A 25,987-nucleotide genomic window follows, 5' to 3' on the forward strand; every position below is an offset into this window, starting at 1 on the left:
TCAGGCATCAGTTCAAAATAGTACTTAAAGATATCCCAAATGTTGGCCACTTGAAAGCTTCAACACTCCCGTGGTTGGAGGCAGGTACAAGGTACACAGCACTGCGCATCATCAAGACTTGGTTAAAAAGCAACCAGATCGGGAATAAACACCACGGGAAAAAGGATATTAACAATAACGGGAGCAAATCTTCATCTACATACAGCTGAGGATATATAATAAATCAATATTAATAAATAAAAGATGATTAAGAAGAAATTAGAGAATCATAAAATCACAGAATGGGTTGGGTTGGGTTGGAAGAGACCTTGAAGATCATCTAATTCCATCCCCCTGCCATGGGCAGGGACACCTCCCACCAGCCCAGCTTGCCCAAAGCCCCATCCAGCCTGGCCTTGAGCACCTCCAGGGATGGGGAAAGCATCTGCTCACCAGCAAGATGATTTCCTTTAAGGACAGGTTGGACGTGGTGCTTAGGGACATGGTTTAGTGGGTGACATTGGTGGTAGGGGGATGGTTGGACCCGATGATCTTGGAGGGCTTTCCCAACCCGAATGACTCTAGGATCCTAAGATGCCATCTCCACTTCCTCCTCCTAATTCTCTATGGAAGTTTGGGAAATGCTGTAGGAGGGGAAGATATTGTGAGGATCCGTTGATACCAATTGTTATTCATTTATTTTTTGAGGTTCACAAAAGGGAGACTCTTAAGCAATAACACCAATTATTAAGTGACTTCTGGAAATATTTAGGAAGGACACGACCAGTAAACAGGCCAAGATATAAGCTGCACTTTCAGTTTATATCTCACTGCAGACAACAGAGGTTGAGCTTTAGAGACATCTCACCCTGCCAAGCGTAACATTTGGGAAGTTTTATTTTGTTTAAGGAGGTGAGAAATTTAACAAAGCGAGGACAGCAGCACAGATACGATTTCTGAGGAGCTTCTCAATGAAGAAAGATTATTTTACAGCACCATTTTGTACTTTTTTCAGCCCGCATGCTTCCATCTACCTTCCAAATTTCTCACAGTACCCACATGCAGCCCTCACCAACAAATATTCATTAAACAGATTAAATAAATCATGCCATAACCTAATCTATAACACACACTGATTATCTTTTAACTACTCTACTCAGTGATTTTAACACAATCTCAACACTTTTTTTACCAGGATATTAGAGAAAGTTCTGTAAAAAGACGGGATTATTAAGACTGTAATTCACAATTAAAACCATCTGTACTCTAATTGCACATTCACAATCACTATCTGATTACATTTTGCAAGCAGTGTTAGATAGCTCGAGGGACACATACTTAATGCAAATGTCTAACTCCAATTAATGCTACTGGAAATTAAAAACATACATCCCGAGATATTAACAGGTTATATTACTACGAAACCTGCAAAGTAAAACAGTCGATTAAAGCCAAATGTTCAAAAGCACAATTGTATGGAATGTTTTGTACAATTTTATTTTAATCAACTTCCTTATGAGCATCCAAAATCTTATGCATTTTGCAGTCCCCAAAGGAACTCTTCCAAAGAGCACAGAGCTGCAGAGATGTTTGAGCACTGACCCCCTGTTATGGTTAACAGTCACCAGAAGAAGGCACTTCGGTCCTCAAAGTTGTATCAGTTCTGGATTTGAGCTACCATGGGATGAGAATGCCTTTTTTGACATGCATTCAATGAAAACACATTGAAAAAGTGATCCTAAAAAGGTCAGTTACTGAAAAAAATATACATATATCTGTTGGAAACTCATTATTTCATCTAAGTTTTACTCAAAACCAACAAACCTGTTAATTTGTCCGACTTTTTAATATCTCCCTGCTTTCAAAGAGAAAGGATCCTAGGCTCATTTCTTGGTTTATGCAGGTTTGACCCCTCAAATATTCCGTGAGCTACCTCCCTACAAAAGCGTTGATGATTATTTTCAGGCAAACAAACGGGACACACTGTGGGATCTCGTTCCTGCAGAAAGACCCCGCTGGTCACCAGCAGCACCAAAAAGGTGCTCTCACCAGCGACCTCAGGTTTGCTTTCCAGAAGACCTTCCTAAACATCTTCAAAAGACGTTTAGATGTAGAGCTTAGGGATATGGTTTAGTGGGGACTGTTAGTGTTAGGTCAGAGGTTGGACTTGATGATCTTGAGGTCTCTTCCAACCTAGAAATTCTGTGATTCTGTGAAAAAACACCAGGACAACACTACAGAATTGCTTCCCTAGGGGAAAAGCTGTTGAAAGGACAGGTAAAACCCAGCAAGATGGTTCAGAGCAGTATTTAGCCCACCTGCACTACTGGAGCTGTTACAGTACAAGCAGTGCCGTTTCGACTATCAGCACTTCACAACAAAAATCACTTTATGTCATAAATCTTGAGGTTTATTTCTCACGACTAGCGTAGTATCAAAGCAACTCAACCAGAACGTAATAATCCAATTTCTTGTTTCCAATCAGAAAAGCTTATCAGGCTGAAAGCTCAGAAGCCAAAAAACATTTCCTTTAAGACTTTTCAAAAGGGCTTTGTTTCCCTTTGGTTTGTCAGCACCACTTGATTTCCTTTGCTGTAACAATGAGTTATCCAGAATACAGCTTACATATTTCCATAACAGCAAACAGTTCATTTGCTATTGTCGTTGTTTGTAATTAAAGCAGATTAAAGACACGTCTTTAAATATTTTAATTATTTTCTAAGTTTATTAAATTCCTCTGCTTCTTACAAAGAAGTATCTGCTTTTGTTCTCTGTATTCTTTTGTTTGTAGAACCAAACGTTAGAGGCTTTTACAAGTGAAAGCACTGCATATGTACTTCAAAAGACAAAAGCTTCACAGGCTCACAAGCAGTTCAGACATCTCCTAATGCTAAATAAAAAACTAAAAGGAGAAGCTACTTTGTATAATGCAACACTCCTGTGGTACCCACTGCACATGAACAAAGCAACCGGCGCTGCTACCAAAAACTGGAGGCTCTGTTTTGCATCCATCCAGGAACAAGAACACTACATAAAGCACCTGTTTGACAGGATCAGCAATAAGATGTTATTTAAATTAAAAATAAAAAAAAAAAAAAAAAAAAAAAAAGTGGTATACTTATGAGATTGAATGTTGAAAATTTAAATCCCAATCTATTTTTTATCAAATTAAGAGAAATACGAACTGTTTTCCAAAAAAATAGATTAAGATACACCTTCTGATCTACATTTTTAAGAATTTCTTATCCTTTATTGGCAATTTTTTGAAATCTAAGTAGTACTGTGATTGCACAGTACTGAAAAGAATATCATAATGAGCCAAAATTAAGAAAGACACCCATCTGCACATTTTTGTATTCAGGTTTTCACGATCAGTTCTATTCCAAAGTCACACGAGTCTCTCCTCTGCTGACACTAATGCCCGTGTTAAAAATTATCATGCATTTGTGATATGCACAAAAGCAACAAAAAGGACTACCAATATTTGTAACTTAATCCAGGATTTGAAACAAGCCTTTTAATCTATTTCCAGTGACACAATTACTGTGCTGAAGAGTTTGTTTATAATAAATTAAATAATCCTCTGGCAGAAAATGACTAATCAGCTAATCATTCTGTGTTTAAGTTAAATCAAACTAGGATATTAACTAGACGCTCTCTTTTTCTTCTGAAAGAAAAAAGCTGAAAACCAATTTTAAAATCCCAATTATCAATTAGTTATTAAAGTAACAATTTATTAACCAAAAATAAAAATTACAGGGGTGATGAACTACCACTGTCAAGCTAATTTGCATTTTTTGTCCCCAAAACTGCAGCTTATTCATCTGAATGTCTTTGTGTTTTATGCCCTTATCAGAAAAGAGAAAAACCCAACTCTGCAGCTAGCTCATGGCAGCACACACAACTGGCCAAGCTGCCTGCTGCCACCGGAACATGTTAGAACTAGGTTTTGTATGAATTCTCTTTTGTTTGAGCAGAAAACAACTAGTTACCTCCTCTGAAAATGAATTTGATCCCCTACGTGACTCAATCCTCACTTCGAATTAGGTTGAACTGTCCCAAAGGTTCAAAATCACTGGGGAGAACAAAGCTTTGCTCCTTCAGCACAACAGGCTAAAAAAACGGATTAAATCAAATAAAAATTCAGGTTTGCTTTCCTTGACCAAGAAAGAATTTCTGATTTACTAAAACAATGAGAAATCCTGGGAAATATTCTTAGCCTTACCTATTTTCTTAGTTCGTTCTTCCCCGCGATTGTGAGCGATAATTGGAGAGTATATGAAGGGGCTCTTGGTTGACACGTTCTGACCCAGCAGGCTTTTCATTTTGTGAGGTCGGAGACTGGTGGGGAGGTTCAAGAGCTTCACAGATCTGTTGAGTAAAAATAGCTTTTACAGAAGGTTGTATTAAAAGTGAGCCGATAAATATTAAGTGACTTACTCAGTAAATACTGATTAAAGTACCTGAAATGGAAAACATGAGGTAAACAGCTACAATACAAAAGGAAAATGACACCAGTCCCAGAAAACTAAAGGGAAGGCCTCAGAAAGGTATCAGAACACCAAAACCATCTTGATGGCAGATACACCACAACTCCAGTGCAGAAAGCAATCAGATATTTACCTTAAACCCAAGGCAAAAGCCAAACAAAATTTCAGTGGACAATGTAATGCAAATAAAGAACTTCTCAAGGTGAATAAAACAGGTTTTCAAACAGCTGGAGTGAAGAGCTGCATCTGGAAGGAAGGAAATCTGACAGGAATTGGAGTGGCCTTGTTGAAGGCCCATAAAGCAATCACAAATAGACAAGAAGGGGATGATTTATTAGACCATCTCTCTGCTAGACCAAAATCCCTGTGATACTAAGAGAGAAAACCACTGGCCCTCCACTGCTGGTGGGAAATTACAGACTAAATATCAGAAATATGAACAAGAGAGATGTTAGTGGATATTCAGCAAAAGTAACAGCAGGAAGAGAGCCCAGCCCAAACCCTAGGAGACCAGAAATCAGTTGAGGAGTCACGCAGAGGAATCCTAGAAAACACCAACCCGTTCAAAGACGAGCTCCCCTCTTCCCTCCTTTCCCCCATTCACCTGTCACAGTAAAATTTACCTCACTGGACTGCTTTGATAATGCCATAATAAACCCAAGAGGCTATGAATGTTGCTGTATGTGATTAAATTCTTGTGTTTTATGAAGTTTTTCAAGTACACTGGAGGATTATGAAAGAGATTTGCCATCCTCAGCTGTACAGGTCACCGAAACAAAATCAAATGTCTTTACTTTGAAAAGCACATTCTTTTTTACATGTTAAAATGATTTTGTAACATTTACACGAGATAACTGAAGTCACTCACCACAGTCACAGAATCACACTACATTTCAGAACAATAACCTATTACTGAAAACACGAAACTACTTCAAGTCCTCGGCACGTCTGGGAGCTGAGCACAATAAAGGACGTTAGAAGTTAGAAGTAGATTTTGTATGAATTCTCTTGTTGTCCACCAACATCCCCACTAATAAAAAGCGCATGCATACAAGAAAGCAATTTGCTTTTAAAATAACCCAAATCATCCCAGATGATGTGCTATGGCTAAAAATGATGAAGGTCTAAGAGGAATATCACAAGACGAGTTCTCTCTGATATCAAACACCTGATAAGAAGTTACGGGAGAACACCCAAAGTAGTTTGGAACAAGAAATGTAACACACATTATCAGCTGGGAACACTTCGGGTCAGCATCAGACCAACAGACTTTGGGAATAAAGAGAAACTATCACAGATTGCTCCTCGAAGCAAGCACAATACCTCTTGGATTGGGTTTTAATTCAATTTAGAATGCAATTTAAAGCAAAACGTGTGAATGACACTTTGTTGAGGAAATGAACAATACATTTGGATTTTATTTTCCGTGTAGAAATGCTTTGTCTCACCCACCCCTCTTCCATAAATACCGTTGGGTAAGCTTTTTTATCTCACTGCAGAGCAGGGGAAGCAATGTCCTTCAGCCACCTGTTGGAGAACTCACAGGTCACACACCGAATACAGCAACTTCTTTAATTCCTTTGGGTGAAAAGCTTGAACAAAATACATTTCCTAGCCTTGGGCCCAGCCCCAATGAATTCAGATGGGTGACAATTGGGAATTACAAAAAATTGCAACACCCACCCAGAAGAACAAAATCTTTTCTTTGGAAATAAAATGTTTTAATTGAAAACAAACTTGCTCAGAGGGGAAATGAAAATACTTTTTAAACACTCTACATAAGTAAACAGTGCATCTATTAGAATACAAAGACATTAAATTCTCCTATTTTGCGTTTGAAAAAATCCTAGATGATGATTTCATAGTATGCTACAATGGAAATCTTCCCATCCTGCGTGCTCTTAATTTCTGGAGCTTCGTCAAAACAATTAAAAATGCAAAAAAAAAGCTTTCTATATTGCACTACAACATTTGAAATGTTAAAAAAAAAAATCCAAAGGTTACAAGACAATATATAACAATATTAACACGTTTAAAGTCTGTAAATAGTAGACCGAGTTTCTAGTTAAATGATGTGGTAGAAAAAATAGAAATGAATCTGCCTGTATGGAATATCAGGAGTAAATACTTAAATAAGGGACAGCTCTAGACTTTAAATGCTAACTAACATGAATAATGAGCTATGAAGACTTTTCCAAGCCAAATCTCTTCAATTCCTTTATAGGTGTGGGGGGAAAAAAGGTAACAGTGCTACTAGGTTCTGACCTCACCAAAGCATTTCAATGCTTGACAGTACTTTGATTAAGAAATCTGCATCCAAAATAAGCACCGCACATTGAATGGATTAGAAACTAATAGGCTACAAAACGCCAACAGTAAATAGACCTCAGCACCAGTAGAAGTTTGTTTCTAGAGGGCTCTAGCATAGATTGAATCATAAGCTTGGGTTATTCAACCATGGCCAAAACCCCATTGCCACGCATTTATCATTTGTGTCTCGAAAATTAGCAGGATTGAGCTCAAAGAGTGCTGCAGTCCTGCACTGAGCTGTTTTCCAACAAGCTGGACAGCTGTAAAATACATGAGCTCTGCTGCGTAGATGTAACTGGAGGCTTTTATATGTAAATGCAACTAAATAGTTTGTCAGCTAACGGATTTTTATCACTATGGCTTTTATAGGATTTCCAAAAGAGAAGAAGGGGCAGGGGAAGAGGAGAGTGATCCGCAATTCCCTGTTAAGGAGCCTTGCTGTTTGTCTCCTCAGTTCTGCCCCGTGGCAGAACTGCAGGAACTATTTTCAGCAGCTCTCCAACGGCAGCCAGGTCAGCAAAAGCTCACACTGATCGCTGCACCTGGGTGGTGAGCAATTTCTTAACGCTAGGCATCGGAATAGCAAGGAAATGTAACGTGGTTCTCAAAATAGAAAATGTGCTTCTCTCCGAGCAGAAAACATTTTAAGGGAGAAAGGCAGAGCCTTTCCCCGCTCAAATATTGTTAATCTGGTGGCAAAAGTTTTGACTGGCCTTCAGAAACTCACCTTCAGGATGTATTTAGGGATCTATTTTATATATTCAGCATGGAGACAGGGAAATTGTGTAAGAGACAAGTACCTGAACTTGCCATCAACCATCTGTAATGTCAACGGAAAACCACACAATGGGATTCAGTCATTCAGCTCATCCTTAAGCAGGAATTCAAATTTGGGCAGAAAAACCTAAATGTGCTCACCTTTCTCATGACTGCAAGTACGTAGGATGACTAGTTTAGAACTATCCATAGAGTTACAGTGGAATTAAATCTACCTCAAGGTCAGCTGAAAATAAATTAATCACACAACTTCCCCACTCCCACGTGTAACTGTGGTTCTGCCAGTTACAGATTTAGGATCCTAAGTGCACCCTGTGTGTTATGTGGCAAAGAAGCTGGTGTCAGCTGCCTCTCCAAAACGTGTGCTGTGCCACCGAGCAGGCAACACAAAGCAGCTACCTGCAAAGCCATCCCAAATACCTGCTCACTGCTAAGCAAATCCTGCCCAGGCACTGAGAGGACAAAGCTGGAAGACCTTGGAGAAGCTGCATTTTTCCCCCAGGAGCAGACATAACATGTGGCCTAGGTGGCAAACCAATGCACAGCTTTGTGCTTGGTCCCAGCAGGGGACAAAACACTTTTAAGAACCCCACCAGTGCGTTGCCCATGTGCATCCAACCTCAGGTATGTGCTCAGGTTAAATTTGCACTGTCAGAGAGCAACTCCCACACAACAAATTGCTCATGTGAGCAGACATCACTGCAAATGAACTACAAAGAGTTAGACAGCATGTATTTCTTCAGTAAAAGTTAGAGAGGATCTGGTAAAAGTAGCTACAGCATGAAAACCGGTCTTGGTGTAAAACCTTGATTTAATTTCAGAGACATTTACTGAAAGTAATCTGCAAATAAATGGACTTTTCACTCTTTGGTTATACATTTTATTATTTTCTTGTGATACCAGAACATTGCTTCATGAAACATTGATGACATCCCACAGAGAACTCAAATCTCTCCAAGAACTCTTTTCAGGAACTTCCCCCATACTTCTTCTGAATACCAATTACCCTTCCTCCCAAAAACCACTTCTTGACAAAGATTTTGTTATCAGTGATGCCAAATGGCTGTTTCTTCTCTCTCTGTGTCTCTCTCAAATACCAGGCTTTAGTCTAAACCAGGTATTGCTCACTGGAGTGACTGCGTGGTGGGCTTTGGAACACAGGCACGAAATGCAATGTGGGTTTAGAACAGGCCACTGAAAGGCCCAAACTCAAAATGCAACATCTGGAAAGGAACAGCTACCACAGGCATCAGTCCCAGCCAAGTTCCAAGCTCCATGGAAGGAGACAGCAACCAACTAGTGGCCTTTCAGCGTCGTCAGGTATCTAACTTAAATCTCATCTGCAATTATAAAATATTTTCTCTTAGATTGTATCAGAAACTCTTGACTGACAGTTTAAAAAAATTAATTCTCTCTCCTTCTGAAACTAAAGACCACGGAAAGTATTTTCTACTCAAAGGCTCTATTTTTGCTTAAGAACTTCTCAAAACAATTTGACATTTTGACATTTTTTCATGTTATTGTGAACAGCTTACGTAAACTGAGAAGACTACATCCTTCCAGTATCCTTTAAAATCTGACAGGTCCTGTGGAAAAGTTAAAGATTGCATTTTGGAGTCTTACCTCACAATAGGCAATTTGGTGAACGGAACAGGAGGTAGCTTCAAACCATCTGGCAGAGTGATGAATTCCATTGTGCCAGGGCACTTTGCTGTGTAGCTTTCCAAGCTCTGCGTGACATCTTTCTTTTCTAGAAAATAAATTTGTTTTAAAGAGAGTCAGAAACGTTTTCAACTTGCACGCAACAAAAGTTAACGATGAAGTTAGAACCTGAAGCATTACTTGCTTTTTTTTTTTTTTTTTTTTTTTTTGCATTTTTACAAAATATCTCCAATGGAATGCCAAGAAATGTCTGCGTTACAACGCTTACATTATGCACCAGAAGCCTCAATGGATGGACCAAAGCTACTTAAATGGTCTTTAATGAGCAAGATAGTTTTATGGACTTTCAGAATTTTTAAAGTATCAGCATATACCTACCCTTCGTTAGTTTTTTTCATTGTCAAGACAACAATTTCTATAATTGAAATAGAAAATCTAAATATCCAGAGCAAGCACGTAAAGGTTATTGATAGGAACGACGTTATGTGAACAAGCCCTGTCCTCAAACACCAGCTGAAACAATACTAATTGCAAAGGAGAAACAAATTAGGTTTCATGCTATCTCGTGTTACGACTCCCTAATTTTTAAAACAATTACACTATGCTGCTAAACTGTAACAGACAAGATTTTTTTTTCTTTAGTTTTATGTAAAAGTACAAGAACATTCAAGCCAACATACATTATTCACGTCACCTTCAATAATATACAATAAAGGATTCTGAATTTCATCCCTTATTTCCACCAATTCATACGAGTATGTCTCCAGGAAAAAAAAAAATGTCTATTGGGATATATATGAGCTGAGTATAAAATTGTATTTGTCTGATGAGACCAGAGTCTGCAAACAGAAACACACCTGGAAGTGTGTGCTTAGATGTGAGAATGAGGTAGCTGAAGACTGAGACCTACCTTGGTTAAGGTACAGCGTACACGTCCCTCTATACATGTGCTGCCAGTACAAATAACTATTAAATAGCTATATTGTTTCTTGAAGATACCCAGAAATCTAAATATATGAAGATAAAACAAAATAGAAAAGGCACCACGAGGAGCACAGCGTGCCTTCAGGAGCAAACCCAGTGAGAAGTCCCAAAGATCCCCAGCTACAGAAGCACAAAAATGTTTGAGGTGCAATCAGGCACGGTTGGAATGTTACCACCAGTAATCTGAAGCCCGTGGGCCATGAAGAGAGGTTGAGACGCATCCAGGGGAAACTAATCAGCACCTCCACTAAGCTGGTGGATCCAAACCTTTCCCAGCAGGGCCAGCTGGTGTAACGAGGAGCACCAGCCACAGCCAGCAGCTTGGGTGGCTCACGTTGGGTATCTGGAAAACCTTCAGCAGAGCAGAGCGAGAGCAGCTCCCAGAGAAACTGCCCCAGGGGCTGTGGAATCTCATCTCTGAAGGTTTTCAAGATGCTGCTAAATAAAGCCACAGCTGGTGACAGTCCAGGCTTAAATTGGACTAGGTGGCCATCAGAGATGAAGTCAGAGCAGTGTTTCTACTGCTCCATTATTTCAAGCAGTTGCTGCTGCCTCCTGGCCATCCGCACCTCACCATCCTTCCCAGTTTTTACCACTTCACTCCTTTTTAGTGCAAAATGCAGCAGAGCAACTTCCAGAGGCAGCCAGATACGCCACGGAGATCACACAAAGGATTCTCTTATTCATATCTTTTCCCCTTAAAAGATAAAGGAGGGCTTCATTTAAAGGGAGAGTGAAGTGTGAGATACTGAACTACTCATTTCAACATAAGAACAGCGGTGAGCTGTCAGATTTACAAACAGTGAATGATTCTACAACATCCTGAAGCTGTTTCTTTGCTCCTTTACAGATGCAGATCCAGCTCCTGCCCAGTGTGAATTGTCAGGAAATACAAAATCAGCAACTTTCACAACGCAAACAGGGGGCTCTCCTTTACCAGGACATGGCAGGGAAGAAATATTCTTAACTTGCTCGGTTTTGCCTGCCTGATCTTCCTCAAAACCTGTAATAACAGCGAAACACCGTAAATAGAAACAGCACGCTCAATAATAAAGAACCAAATCATTTTCTCCTTTAAGGTTAAACTGCTCATGGCTCAGGGAGGTCCTGGACCTGTTTCTGGAAGAGCACATCTCACCAGGTGCTGCTGCGAGACAGCTAATCCCACACACTCAGCTCAGCAACATCAAGGTTCAGGATTCATCCAAGGATTTTCAATGCAGAGTCATAAAGCCCAGTGAGAACTAAGCAGTAGGATCCCCTTTTATTGTTATAAAGCATTTGATTGTTTATTTCCTAGATTGTCTGCTGCCTGTCAGACCAAGCAATGAGATGCTGAAGCTTACATGCTATTGATACCATTCCACACCTGTGCTTGCTTTCTTTTCATAAAAACGACAAATTGCCCTGCTTATGTCTCTGTTCCACTAACAAGTCTCAGGCTACTCACCACATTGTAATGGGGTGTACGAAATAACTCCAGAAAACATGTTTTAGACATACACAGACACTCGGAACACCATAGCACAGCCAGGAGTTGTAGCAATTCCAGGCTATTTTCATAACAAACTTCAGGCTACAGCATTGAGGATGCTATTTGCCATTTTCTAGGAGAAAAGCACCTGAAAAAAATCTGTCCTATTGGCAGTTTTCTTCCTCTTTGGACAGAAGGGATGGAAAACGGCTGCATTTAGAGGTGGTTGCCCATCAAGCATCTTCGTGCTTGTGTGTGTCAGCAGGAAAGCAATCGCCACTTGATCCTCTGACCTGTGAATTAGCCTCAACAGCTTTAAAAGCCTGCCCCGCACCCGGAAACCCCCCTGAATGCTCTTGTGCAGGTTTTAGGGCGGTTGATTTATTGAGTGAGAAATGAGGGGTTATTTTCTCACGTGGAATAACTGTTCCCGATCTTCTTCTCCAATTTCTCTGCAGGCTCGTTGAAAGCTCGGGATCACAAAAGGGCTGCAACCAAAACAAAGCTGCACAAAGCCACGGTCAGGACTGCCACTCGAGCACCTCAGTGTGCTCATTACACCCTCATAATGCAATTCCCCTATTTCATACTGAATTATTTTCCTTACCATGTTCTTGCCGCTTCTGATAACTGAAAATTTTGCAAGTCCACCAATATTATTGGTATTTTTTTTGCTTAACTACTTCACGTCAACACAATCAACTTGGTTTTGTCCCAAACCTGCTTGGAGCCTTTTTCTAAGATGAGAACGCAAAAATCTGAAAGCCTCAGTTGCAGAGTTAGAAATCATTTGTGACTAAAAGCTACTGAATATGAAAAAAAAAGTCTTTTTGCCAGTTTCACAATAACGTGAAGCAACATTTCCCAATTATGGAGCCACTGAAAAAATCTGAAGAGGACAGGGAAGAAGGTCAGTTATATGGGAACATTTTTAAGGACTTTGGTAACCAAATGTTTAACCATATCACACAAACAAGTAACAGAGAAAATCAGAAGAAACCAATTGTTTTAACTCAAGAAATGTAGAATATACCCAGCCACAGCCACTACCCCTTAAAAAGGAGTCAAATATTAAACATACAGTGTATTTTGGCAAGCACGTGGTGGGTCTTGTACTGATGAAGATTTTCTGTCCCTCGCAGAGCAATCTGCAGCAAGGCAGACTGAGGAAAGGGAACGGTTTATGTCTGACCTGCCAGTTGCACTGAAAGACGAATGACTTTCTGGTTCCTTCCACAACTTGCTAAAATATTGAAAAGGAAAGGAAGGAAACAAACAGCTACAAGCCTTCCGACTTCAATTTTCCCCTGGTGCTAAGCCCAGAATCTGAGGTTTAACACAAAAAAAAGCTGGTACCCAAGGTTGTTTGTGCTGGCTGAGCTTTTCCTTCCCCCTTGAAAACAGCAAATGGCATCGGAGAAGAAGTCAGAGGAGACCTCATGCAGCAGTCAGCTCCGTCAAGTGGCAGCCAGCTGGCCCACCCCACTCTCTCAGGAACAAAGTGTCAGACTTCTCCTTGACAAATTACAAGGAACAAGACAGAAAACAGTCAGTCTGACAGCAGAAGAAGCACAAGAAACGGTAATTTCTGTACCCAGAAACTGCAACTTTTCCCTTCACATAACAGAAAGTTGCCTGATGAGCCACCTTCCAACTGGAGAAGATAGAAAAGTGCCTGCTGCTGCGGCGATCTGCACCACCGTGCCATCGAGATGCTACTGATCCTTTAAAGAAAAAAAGCAATTCAGAAAGGCCAGAAAATGTTTTAAGACCCTCAACAAAAGCTGGAGCAGTGAGTATTCATGAAGAATCAGCTACAAATTGTTTTTACCTTGCAGTTAATCACTAGCTTACAGCACACATGCAGAGGTCTTCATGACCTTGCAATGAGTCCCTCAAATTCTCGCTTGGGAGAGATACCGAGGGACAGTTAAGGATCCTATTTGTACATTCAGTGCATCCCTCTTTGCTACCACAAGAAAGCTAACGTTGTAAGTGAAGCATCTTAGCAAGACTTGCCCGATCAACCCACTTATTCACTATTTCAGCTGTTTAATTCAGCAGAACAGAGCAGGTCTCCTCTAATTTGCAGGCAAGCATCACCAGTTTTTCCATTACATAAAGTCTGAGAGGAATTAGCTGACAGCATTTTCTACATTTGTAGCAAATCGCACCTCTAATATTTTTCGGAAGAGCAAGACGTGGAGCGAGTTAACCTTGCTTTCGAACTGCTCATGGGTCTCAAGCAAGTTGCTCTGAAAGGAACACTGCAAGTGTCACCTGGAACAAACTTCACATCTCTGATCTCCGCGTTTAACTGAGCAAATTGAACATCCCCACGCCACTTTTTGTCTATTAAAAAAATCAGAAGATATTCTCACAGGGAAAAGCAGAAAGCGCTGGCAGACAGTATAGTATATGAACCCGAGAAATCAAGCAAAATAAATCTCTAAATAAATACAGCGGGACTAAAACTAATAAAATTCAGTTTGAGATGGAAAATAGAAGGAACGATAGGAAAATAATTTATCTGTGCCATAGAGAGCTGGATAAGACCCACTTTGCTGCTTTTCATAATGATCTATTCATGAAAATGGCTCCATCCTTACAAGGAAGGACTGAGTACGAGGGGATTCAGTTATTTGCCATGTAACAGTTCATCTTTGAAAGAGCAATCATTGGTTTACTCCTAATGCTGCAGGGGAGAGGGAAAAGAGAAATACCTGGTTTCACCACAGCCGAAATGCAGAGGAGTTGTCTGTGTCAGGATAATGCTCCCTGCTTCTGAAGACCACCACAGAGGAAGAAAGAATGGGGAGAGGCTGCCTAAATAGACCAAGTTTTTTTGGAAATTTGGTCTTTTAATACAAGAGGGTTTAGCAATCGCATAAAACGTGTACACGTTACATCACAGTGAGTCTGAAATTCACGCCCGGCACAGAAATATTTTGGGATGGAATCTCAAAAACTTGACACAGCCCAAGTGAGAGTTCAGAAAAATGCCATTAAAATTTCAGCACCTTGTTCTCCACCGTACCTGAGCTAACTCCAGATGTCTGTGCTCTCTGAAAAACATCTCAGAATTTATTTTGTATGGACAAGATCAGGATGTAAACCACTGAGCAGTATTAATATAGTAATACTGTAATATTGAGCAATAGCAATGAAGAGGCTCCTCTTGCCTGAGAAAAGGCCAGTTTCATTGTTTAAAGAACAAGACAACTGTCTGAAAGCTGATAACGAAAACATGCCAGCTCTCTCAGCTAACAGATTTGAGTTTTCCAATCCTTTCAAAAAAGCATTTTTTCAGTATCACTCCTGAATCTTTTTGTTCTTTTCGAAGCACATCCAAATGGACATCAAATGGACTCAAATGGACATCATACTAGGAGATCACCAAAGCAGATGGATGATCTTTTAAACACCCGTATTTCTACTTACATATAAAGTGCTCCTTTCAGTAGCAGCCTTGATTGGGAGGGCACTGAGTCTATTAAAACCATGTAAAATGTATTTGGATTTTAGTAAAATAGTTAATAAAAAATACCTTCCTTCAGCACAAAACGTTAGCAAATACCCCACAAATTCTTCACCTCTTCATATTGTCAATTCAAGCGTGTCTTCCTCAAAGTAGGTTTTTTTTCTGGAACAGCTTGGCAAGTTGTCTTCGTTTCAACATCTCTCAGTTAATCACATAACAAAAGTTAATCTTTTGAAGAAGATCAGGCTTCTTCAAAAACAGAGGCAACTACGTGGAGATGGGAATTCTGACGTACAGCTTGGAAATTTCATTTTATTCGCGAATGACTTCAAAACAAGTTAGTAAGAACTTTGTGTCATAAAGAAATGCACCGTTTTATTTTAGTGACGGATTTGCTGTTTCACATAACAATTTGGATAAGGCAGAGGCTGGAGGTTTTGTCTGCACCTCATCAAGTCCAACCGAAGTCTAAACTAAGGTAAATCGTGTGAGAGACATTCAGGTTTGTGTGTAATGCCAGGCAGTTTGAGTCAGTGTTCATTTTATTCACATTACAGCAGGTTTTCCTTCATGTAACACTGACTCAAACTGCTAGCCTTCATATTTTGTGGTATCCAAATGAATTTAAATCTCGTATTCCTGTTGGTGACTTATTCAATCTCATTTATTTACTCCACAATTACTAAAATTCACTGAATTGGGGGTTGCACCAGAGTTCCTCCAGCCACACAGGGATAAGCAGACCGCTATCTGAAACAGAGAAACTACTACAGGCATTTTGGTTTTCCTCTCAGTAACCTGAAGTTTCAGCATAGTCTACAAGATGTGTATTTTATTAAAAATCAATTACCTCTTTTTTTAAAACGTGGTTTTAGAGTGAAGTTGTTTAACATGCCAGCTCCTCTAGAAAACACCAGTTCCAAAATGAGGTTTTAAAAGAGTCAAATAAACCCAGAGAGTTTTACCTGGCTGCTACTATTCTGTATTAAAAGTAATAATAATAATAATAATGGAAAATGAATAAGAATAAGAATAAGACGAAAGGAAAAAAGATTTTAAAATATTCAGGAGTGCTTTTGAGTGCTGTTGACTCCCAGCAACAGGAGCAGGTAACAGTGCTGAAGTTTTTTAGCACAGAACTGAACAAAAGAGCACTAGAACCAAGGCAGAAAAACTCAAATCTTAACTCCAAATCTTCAAATCCTAAATACCATCCACGTTACTGATGCCTTTATATGTCAACCTCGTATGGGAAAACTTGAAGATGAGCATGCAGCGTCATTCTTTGCAGTACTGCAAGAGAGGTGGAAGAGCTGGAGGAAAAAACAAAACTTTGGCCATTGGGCTTGTCTGTGGTGCGTTTCCAGGTCCCCTCCATTTATCTGATTATGCAGAGTACCATGATGAATGAGTTAAGTGAAACTGGTTTATTTTAGCATTACAATACCAAGCAGAGTAGCTCCTGTGTGAAAGATTTACTGGTTTCACAAAACCCCCTCATATGGGCTTTGTCAACCAAAACACCACGCTGTGGCCATGGCTGTATGAGCAACTTCTACAGCACAAAAGCTGAGAAGCCACAGAGGGAATCAGTCAGTGCCCACACTTTTAGCATCTTTTAACTTTATCTGGTGCCAGGAATTTATTATTATTCATCTTACAGGTCGGATCACTCCCCATCATAAAACCGTTCCGAGTTACTCTTTGAAAGAATTCACTGGGTTTATTCTCTGCAGAGGAGGGGCTCTGCCTTGGAATCTTTCCTCCTAAATTTCCTCCTGCGTTCCCCTTTACTTCCCACGTTTGGACACAACATCCACTTTTACAGTGTACGTTTTCTCCGTTTGTATTTATTTTGCCCTGCTTTTTCACTATTTTCGGATTTATTCTAATGGAGAAGAGGGAGAATACACTCATAGAGAATCCACTATGACATCTTTAAGTGGTCTCCCTGCAAGCAGCAAACACACCACTCCTCATTTCTTCCAATTAGCTTCATTACTTCTACATAGCTCCTCTTTTCAAAGTTCAGAGCTAATGAGAGGGTTGTTTTTGTTAAAAATCAGACATTCTTACTTGTTTATCCTCATTTTTATTTCTAATACTTACCGTCTTGCTGCTTATGACCTGAATATGATGAAGAAGAAAGGAAAAAACAAAGAGGAACACTGGGAAGAGGCAGGGGAAATGGCAAACAACCAGCTCAAACTGAAGCTCTTAAGGACTCCTACTAGAGCTGTCTATAAAGGGAAGAATGAGAACATCATAGCAAGACATAAACAAGAGAGCAGGACATGGTGAGGTGAACACACACGAACAAGTTGCTCCTACAGTCCTGCAAATTGAGGTGGCTTTAAATTATCCCGTGCTCGAGAGGAGCAGCAGTTATTTAGAGGGCTGTAGGTTATTCTGCATCCCTTTCTTCACTGAGATGCCATTACTCAAATCCGTGTGGGGAACTACAACTCACTGAGTGCTGATGCAGTTTGATTTAATCCTCCCCAGCGTTCAGGGGCAAACTGAAGACAATGTTTTATGTAAGGATCCCCCAGAAACTAACTCTGGCCTTTACTGCTGCCAATATACTGGCAGGAAGGTTACACCTAAGGGCATTTGCACAGTTGGTTTTGGTCTAGCTGTCAATTTTTACGAGCTTGGTTTAATATTCTTCACTCCTTCGTGCATTTCTACATTTGAAATTTAAATATCGCCAAGCGAATGCATATGCAAGTTGTGCCATAAATAAAAATGTCTGCAAAATACTACGTAGTTTCCTCCTTCAAGCCATGAGATAGGAAGGCGTATTTTAAGGGTTGTCAGATGCCAGGTTTGACATGTTCAAATTACGATCGGCCCAGGTTTAACCACAACTTCCAGAGATAAACACGGTTTGGGGATTTTTTCCCAGATTTAGCCCATTGTTTCTTTGCAAAAGGGCCAGACCTCACCCTTGGCGGTTGATGTGTCATCTCCTGAACGCGACAGCGCTGAAAGGAGCACGAGAAGGTTCTGAAAAGAAATTCTGAAAAGAAAAGGGTCTGGAAGTGATCTCAGATTATTGTCACACAGTCCGTGGTCCTCCAGCTACCCCCAGCTCTATCAAAGCCATCTGCCAGCCAGCACTGACAAGTCCAGCACGACTCATCTAGAGGCCAAGGGGAACCGAAAGAGCATTCAGCATAAGGTTGGGCAGAAATTCCCTGTCGAGGAGGATGATCTCAGCACCGGGGGAGAACAAGCAGCTTGTGGACAGCGAGAAATTATCTGCATGAGCGAACAGCCCAGAGCCCAGCTTGCAAACCCTGAAGTTTTGAATGGCATGGATTAACACGCCGCGTGATTTTGAAGCGGCAAGCAACAGCCAGCCCTGCAACGGGGACATTATTGTGCCCCCTCAGGGTTCAGAGTCATGTCCCTGACATTTATACAACTCGGGATATTTTTGAAAAATCAACACGGGACCTCTGAAAGGAGCAAAGACTTTTTTCTTCGATAGAACCACGTTTCTCTCCTCCCATTTCTCTCATCCCCAGCCACGCTGGGGTATTTCCTGTGCAAGGCTGTATGAAGATGCACAAAGCATTCACACTGCAAATGAAACTCCACACACAGAAAACCCTCTTAAAGGACACTGAAGAACTCCGTTAATAAAGTTTGTTTCTGCAGAAAAAAACCACACGGCTACTGCGAGAGCGACCCCCCAATGTCCTTCATCACATGCAGGACTTTGTCTGTCCTCTGCCTGAAGAGAAATGTCAAAACAATTTTTTCACTGAAGATTTCACGTCCTTCAGAGAATCACTGACAGTGGCCAGAGCGATGACGACGTGCTGTGCAGAGGGCACGCCTGCGTCCAAAGCATGTCTGTAATGAAGCCCAGGATATCACTTGCAGTTTAGCTAGGGCTAAAACAAATTTTGTCGTGACGAAACGGAATACTTCTCCTCTTACCTTTGCCTGCTGGTTATCCAAGATCAGAAGATAGAACCAGCATCAAGAAGTCAGTGTGCACTTTCATATTTACTACCACGATCTCAAACTGCTTTGGAGACCAATCTACCAAATCTGCAGTTTGGCAGCAGAGGCTGCAGCTGTATTTAGTGATGTAAGAAGAATCAGTGCTGCAGAGGGATGACAGAAAGGCATCCTCGCACGTTACGGGAAGTATTTCCAGATCTTGTTCTGTCTCTCACCTCGTGTCACTCACCTCAAGAATTGGGGCATCCAAAATGCTTGGTCAAGAGATGAAACATAACCCCTGCATGTTTCACACAAGGCACAGTAATTACACTACTGATTAAGGAAGTATTAGACAGGCAGATCAGCAGAGATCTCGGATGTACAGCCCAACGTCTTATCAGAACGCTGAGAAGCGTGAAAGCAGCCAGAGGACAGGAAGATCTTAATGGCTGAGATACACTAAGAAGCAACAGAAGGTGGCTATTATTTCCCCAAGCAATAAAAGAGACCAACTTTGAGAATTTTTAATGAACTGAACTGGTCCAAAGAAGGCACAAAACATCCCTCATTGCACGCCATACCACGAACAGTGAGAAAAGGTCACTTCTGTGCACTTCCATCCTTGTCACCAGAGAAGTAACCAAAGCATCAGGTCTGATGGAGTTCAAAACCCACTGAACACCTGGAAGAACCTGAACTTGCAGGGGTGCCACATGTGCTTTCTGTAGGTCAATTCTGTGCGGATGGTCATGCTCCAGTAACTGCTGTTTTGAAGTAACTCTCTGTTTAGAAAAGCCCTCTCAGAATCATTTGTTCGCAATATAAATTGCAGTCCTTTTACGTACTATGGATACTATCAGAATCAATAAAAATCCACCAGAAAATGTTGTTTTTCAAGTATCTGACCTCACTCAAATTAAATTTAGCGTGAGCTGTACGTGGCGTTATGTTTCAAAAAGTGTTATGCAAAAGAGATGGATTTAATTCCAAGCAACTTTGCAACTGCACATTTTAATTCTTATTGAAAGAAGTGATTCTCGAGGGGTTGTTAACATTAAAACATAATGGTTGGAGATCACAGAGCTTTACAGCAGAGTTTGGTACCTCTTTTTGCTAACCAGACGATTGCATTTTACAGATTTATGTAACTAAATAGCTTAATTTTAAATCAGACTCTGATAACTCCCATTTATTTGATGATACTGTTACTTGGATTTGCATGCTTGGAAATTGTAGTTCCAGTAAATATACACAAAAATTGCGTTCTTAAAATAATTATCAGTGGCATTTAATTAATTCAAATACAAGAAAGCTTTGTTTTAAACACAGACTATTAGACAATGCATTTGTGTTCTGTGAATAGAAGCAAGAGCTCCTAATGAGATTTTTCATTACAAATACAAAATCTCATCCTCTTAAATTCGACTTGAAGCGGAAAGAAATCAAATTCTTCTGTCTGCTGAAATCCCAATTTCTCAACTTCAGCTGAAGCAGTAAATGAACAGAAGTAGATTAAGAAGATAGAATGAGCCAATATTCATTTTCTGTGTCTACAAGAAGCAAATCCTCTGACATAAAAGGCTTACATTATGTTCCAGTACCAAAAGTTTGCCTGGTAACTTCCGTCCAGTTTAGAGTTCTCACTTCCATTGGTTTTATTTTAAAGATGATGACCTGCAAATTCTGAATTTTAAATATAAGCATAGGATTTAACATGTATCCTCAATTAAAAGTTTTAAAAATAGGAAGTGTGTTTTATTTAAGAAAAAAAATCGTTCTGGGTAAAAAATTCATTTTAAAAAGAGTGAATTTTCCTCTGCCTCTTAACTTCTAACGTGGCAACTTTCCATAGAGAATAATACTAAAATCTTACTATTCTCTGGTGCTACCGTGTTATTTCAATTTCATAATGAAACCTTTATTTGGTAAAGAAAACCTTGAAGTTTCAGTCATGATTACCAGAGAAGAAATACTTGTTATATCTTAAAAAGTGTGAAGTTCTACATAGTTATAACACTTTGTAAGAAGTTCATGATATAATATAAAATGTTCACAGACTTTAAATAAGCAGTAAATAGCAAAATTTTATGCATCCAAAGCATCTTGCTTTAGTCCTTTACTACAATCCATGGTTCAAGGGGGGTTCTTTGGTTTGTTTTGCCTAATAATAATGGAAGAAAAAAAAACACTATAAATGCACAATAATTTTCTATGCTAAATGAACCCTTGCACGATAACACACAAGAACAGTCCCAGAAGAATTAACCAAAAAGTTACAATCCAGAAATATGTTTCTGGTGCTCCCTGGTACTCTAGTTTGGAATACTCACCATGCCTGAGCACCACACTATCAGCAAAAGATTTCAAACACAATAGCGAGCTCTATTTTGGACCCCTTCAGCAGAAATGGCTAAAAAGATTCAGCTACATTTCAAACGTTTTGGAAAACACTGAGTTTTAATTTTTCAAAGACACTAAACATCAGAGTTAAGATCTTATGAAGCTTTACTCAGACATGCAATGTTTGAAGACGAGAAAGACTTGAATTTCAGCTTTTTTTTTCCATACAGAGGAAATTGAAACACAGAACATTCATGAGATTCAAAACCTCGTGGCAAATACAAAAAAAATGTTGTTTTTAGGAACTTTTTAGGATTTGGGATTAGCAACAACATGTGGACATCTGTGGAACTGCTCAAAGCCTTTTCTTAAGTGAAGTTTCCCATACATAAATCAATGAAGCTTCATGGAAGAGCACAGGAAAACCCAAAGACCTTTTCAACAGCAAATACGACCTACAGAGAGGCAGATAATTTATTCCACCAGCTCCTCTCTGTTCCTCTCCTTTCTCCATTACTGATTTGAGCCACTAAATGAACAAAGGAATTTGTGAATAGGCAAAAAGCTGAAGCCTGCCAACAAAATTCTTGGTTGCAGGAGTCACCAAAAAAAGACATTTGCACATTACTAAAGAAGAAAGGAGGAAAAACAACTGCTCAACTCAATTCCATCTTGTTCAGCTGCTACAAATTCATTGTCATGAACACAGGGACAATGACTGTGCCTACTTCCTTCAAGGGCTTCTTTAGCAGAGAATCTTCTAGATTGGAAAAGACCTTCAAAGACCATCGAAGTCTAACCAACAAGCTGACCTGCCAAGCCCCATCACTAAGCTACGTCCCTAGCACCACATCCACACATCCCAAATTAAGCCCTCCAATCATACACCAAATATTTACAGAGGAAACTGAGCATTAGGCTTGAGGCAGTCAATCAGCAGAGGGAAAACATTTTAAAAAGTTTTCTTTTAGCTGCTACATATCAAGGTCAGGACACTGCAATATTTAAAATTAATAACGCTGTATGCTTGATTGATTGCCATCAAACAGAACTCTAACTTCTGTCCTCTACTTCTCAAATTAAGCATACTTCAAAACAAAGTCACGTTATTTGACTGTAGGACTGAAGAAAACGTAGGTAACTCTCCTCTTTTTTAAAATCATACCTTGGTCAGAAAGAAAATCCAGCATGGTCTGGAGAAGGAAGGACAGATGCCTGACAGACAGCGCAGGATTGCCCATTCTCCTGGAGGCATACACGAGTTCATGAAGCAAACGCATCTGTACTGCAGCCCAGCCTCGGTGAGTTCCTACAAAACAAACAATTTTTAAGCTAGAAGTCATCAAAAAACAATCAGATTTGTTTTTCTGTATATTCTAAGCAGCAATTTAATGATACTTAGATTTAAATCACCCAATAGAACCAATAATTACAGAACCCAAAGCTTGGACTCAAAAAAAATAGGGGCTTTGGGTTTGTTGTATATTTGAACGTAAAGCAATTTTTGTTTCATATGCCTGCCTATTGACTAAATTTATCATTAGAACTGAGAAAACGAAGTTAACACTTCTCATAAAGAAAAAATAATGCAATATACAATTTTTAACTTCTCCGAACAAGAAATTCATTCAAGATTTAAGACAGAAACTTCACTTTCATCTAAATTCAGTACTTCCTAAATCTCTCCAAGGATCAAGCAAAAAATTTTCTCCCAATACTTTCCTCACCTTTAAAAGTCAGATAAAAAAAAGCCCTAGACTACAGGACACGAGGCACATCTCCTGACTGTTAGTCTTAAAAACTAAGTTTCAGACTACAAATTATTTCAAATTTGCCAGGTTTCTATGAGAACAATAAGCAGTACATCATAATGTAGGCTTTCTTTTGAAAATGTAATATTCAGTACACTTTTTTTTTTATGAAACTTAACCTGCTTTTAGGTAATTCAAGGAGTTATGGTTTTAAACTAAAAAAGGGAGATTTAGATTGGATATAAGGAAGAAATTCTTCCCTCAGAGGGTGGTGAGGCACTGGCACAGGCTGCCCAGAGAAGCTGTGGATGCCCCATCCCTGGAGGTGCTCAAGGCCAGGCTGGATGGGGCTTTGGGCAAGCTGGGCTGGTGGGAGGTGTCCTAGCCCATGGCAGGGGGTTGGGATTAGATGGGCTTTAAGGTCCCTTCCACCCCAAACCATTCTGTGGTTCTATGATCAGTAGCAAGCAAAAGCAGTAATCATTAAATAACACACATTCTAAGATGTGCAATACTTCATAAACTTCTAAACAGTCTTCTTTCTAGGACTACCCTTCAGCAGTTGGCTAACTTTTCTAGAAACTCCTTGAACCAAATCTTAAGGAGTTTTTATTGTTTATATCAACATGAGGTTATTTTTCACGTGTGAAATGCCATTCTTACCAAGCACTGCTTACAATTTGCAGTAATCCTTCCATGCCTCTGCAATAGCCAGGGCAAGATCTGACAATTTTTAGGGGTAAAACCTGACAAAGCACTTCAGTGCAACATAAAGGCAAGGTAAAAATGAAAGATAAACACCAATCATCCTTTTTTCCTTAATAGACAGTTCTCGCAAAATTTCTACAAATTCTCCACCCAAAACAAACCCACACCAGTCTTCAAACTGGAATCTCAACAGTTGATAGCCAGTGAATTTGCACAAAAGGGAGAAGAATCTTCCAGCTGCAGTTTATTCTTATTTAAACCAGTTCAGTCTTATTACTAGGGAACCTCACTGCCTTTTCCATTGATGTTCAGCCCCTGTTTGCTGCTCCACTCCCGCAGCAACATCATTTAGTGAATGCTCACAAACACTACACAAAAAGAATTCAAGATTTTGGGCAACCCAGGAAAGCTTGCTCAGGACTCCCAAGTTCCCAAGCACCACATTATCTGTCTCTTCTTTTACAGGGAAAATGTGGTGCAGTATATTAACATAAAGACTTTTTAAAAATGATTATTTTATATACAGCTTTAGATAACATTGATGCCAAATTAAAAAATGTTCAAATATAGCTTACCTAAAAAAGGACAGCAGACAGTAAAAAAAAAAAAAAACTTGGAGAACACAGTACTTAACAGCAACAAGAATAGTCACTTGTTACAGGCTGGTTTGGGTGGTGTTTGTTTTTTAAATAAATGCAAAAAAAATAGCAACTTTAAAAATATATAGCATCTAAAAATTGCTTAAATGTCTTAATCAAGAGCTAGTCTTGCAGATAATGTCACACCAATTTAACTTGTGGAAGAATGTGACATTGATACAAATAAATATATATATATATATAATATAAAGTATGTACATGCTTGTAATTATACCTGTATATAATGTATATGTGTCTATATATAAAGACGTAAAAGAATCTTTCATTCTTCAAATAAAAGCCAACAAATACCCAGAGGAATACAATTTCTGAGACACAAGTCAGAGGCAGCTAATTGAAAAATACTCAGGCATAAAACATGACCTGTTCTGTACTGAGAAATGTATCATCACAAGACATTTTTGAAACAGTGGAAGGGAAGCTCTCACTAATAAAACGCATTTGCTGCAGGCAGATGAATTCAGCAAGACGTTCAGCAGTGGCACTCAGAAATTCAGAACTACTGGAAGCAGCAGCAGCAAGAAGTGAAGGTGCTGCTTTAAAGAACTGCTTTATTTGTCACAAGTAGTGACAGATAGGTAAAGGATTTGAGTTTTATTTGAAATATCTCAAGGAAATGAGTTACAGAAAGCCAACTGAGTGACCTAGTAAGCAAACACACGCTTTCCCAGCGACACTAACCTTTGCTGAAATCCTTAGGATCCAAGGATAAGCTATAGCCAGGGAGAGTTTCCAAAAGCAGTTTGTAGCACGCCCTCCAGCCAGGCTCTGGGATGCTGGGAGCAGCGCACTGCATCGCTGCTATACGCTTGAAAAAAGCGGATTTGCGGTGAAAACCAATACGCTCGTACAGCTCGGAAAGAATGCTGTAACGCTGGATTTTTTCTTCTTCTGAAAGCTGAAATTTAAAGGGAAAATAGGAAATAATTGGTTTTAATAATAATAAAAAAAGCATATATCTGAGTAACAGAAAAAAAAAAGTGGCAGGGGGAAATGTAGCAGGCAACTCCACCAGCCCAGAAGGCCAGCGAGTTCGCACACAGCCAGTCCTGGCAGCTCCTACTGCCAGGAAAATCTACACTTGCTTCAAGTTCAACTGCTACCGAGAACAGTGAAGATGCATTTCTTTATCAATTAGTCATTTGTACTAACAAATAAGTAGTCAAAGCAGTTAAACATACCTAACCAGCTCTGTATTTAAGGGATACACCACGACCAAACTCAATTGATTTAACAAGTGAAGTGTCTTCATCAGTTTAAGAGAAAACCTACCTGATAGATGATCTTGAAATCTCAGGCTATGAAAGCAAAGAAACTTAATGCCTCGATTTTTATGAGTCTCTAATCTTGTAAACCACAAAATATGCAGTGCATGATACCATACATATGCAGACTGTCAACTAGCGAGCTAG

At 39.6% G+C, this 25,987-nt stretch overlaps 1 protein-coding gene across 2 annotated transcripts in view; it reads right to left on the reverse strand.

The window, feature by feature from the left end:
- Positions 1–25,987, reverse strand: part of TRAPPC9 (trafficking protein particle complex 9) — a 448,124-nt gene that overhangs the window by 400,120 nt on the left and 22,017 nt on the right. For both annotated transcript variants that reach the window (XM_032180822.1, XM_032180821.1), the window contains 4 exons: positions 25,257–25,473; positions 22,623–22,766; positions 9,180–9,306; positions 4,205–4,350 (listed from right to left, as the gene is read on the reverse strand). In XM_032180822.1, coding sequence (XP_032036713.1) covers positions 4,205–4,350; positions 9,180–9,306; positions 22,623–22,766; positions 25,257–25,473 — 634 coding nt within the window. The remainder of the gene's footprint in view (positions 1–4,204; positions 4,351–9,179; positions 9,307–22,622; positions 22,767–25,256; positions 25,474–25,987) is intronic.

This window comes from Aythya fuligula, chromosome 2 (assembly GCF_009819795.1).
Source record: "Aythya fuligula isolate bAytFul2 chromosome 2, bAytFul2.pri, whole genome shotgun sequence".
NCBI lineage: Eukaryota > Metazoa > Chordata > Aves > Anseriformes > Anatidae > Aythya > Aythya fuligula.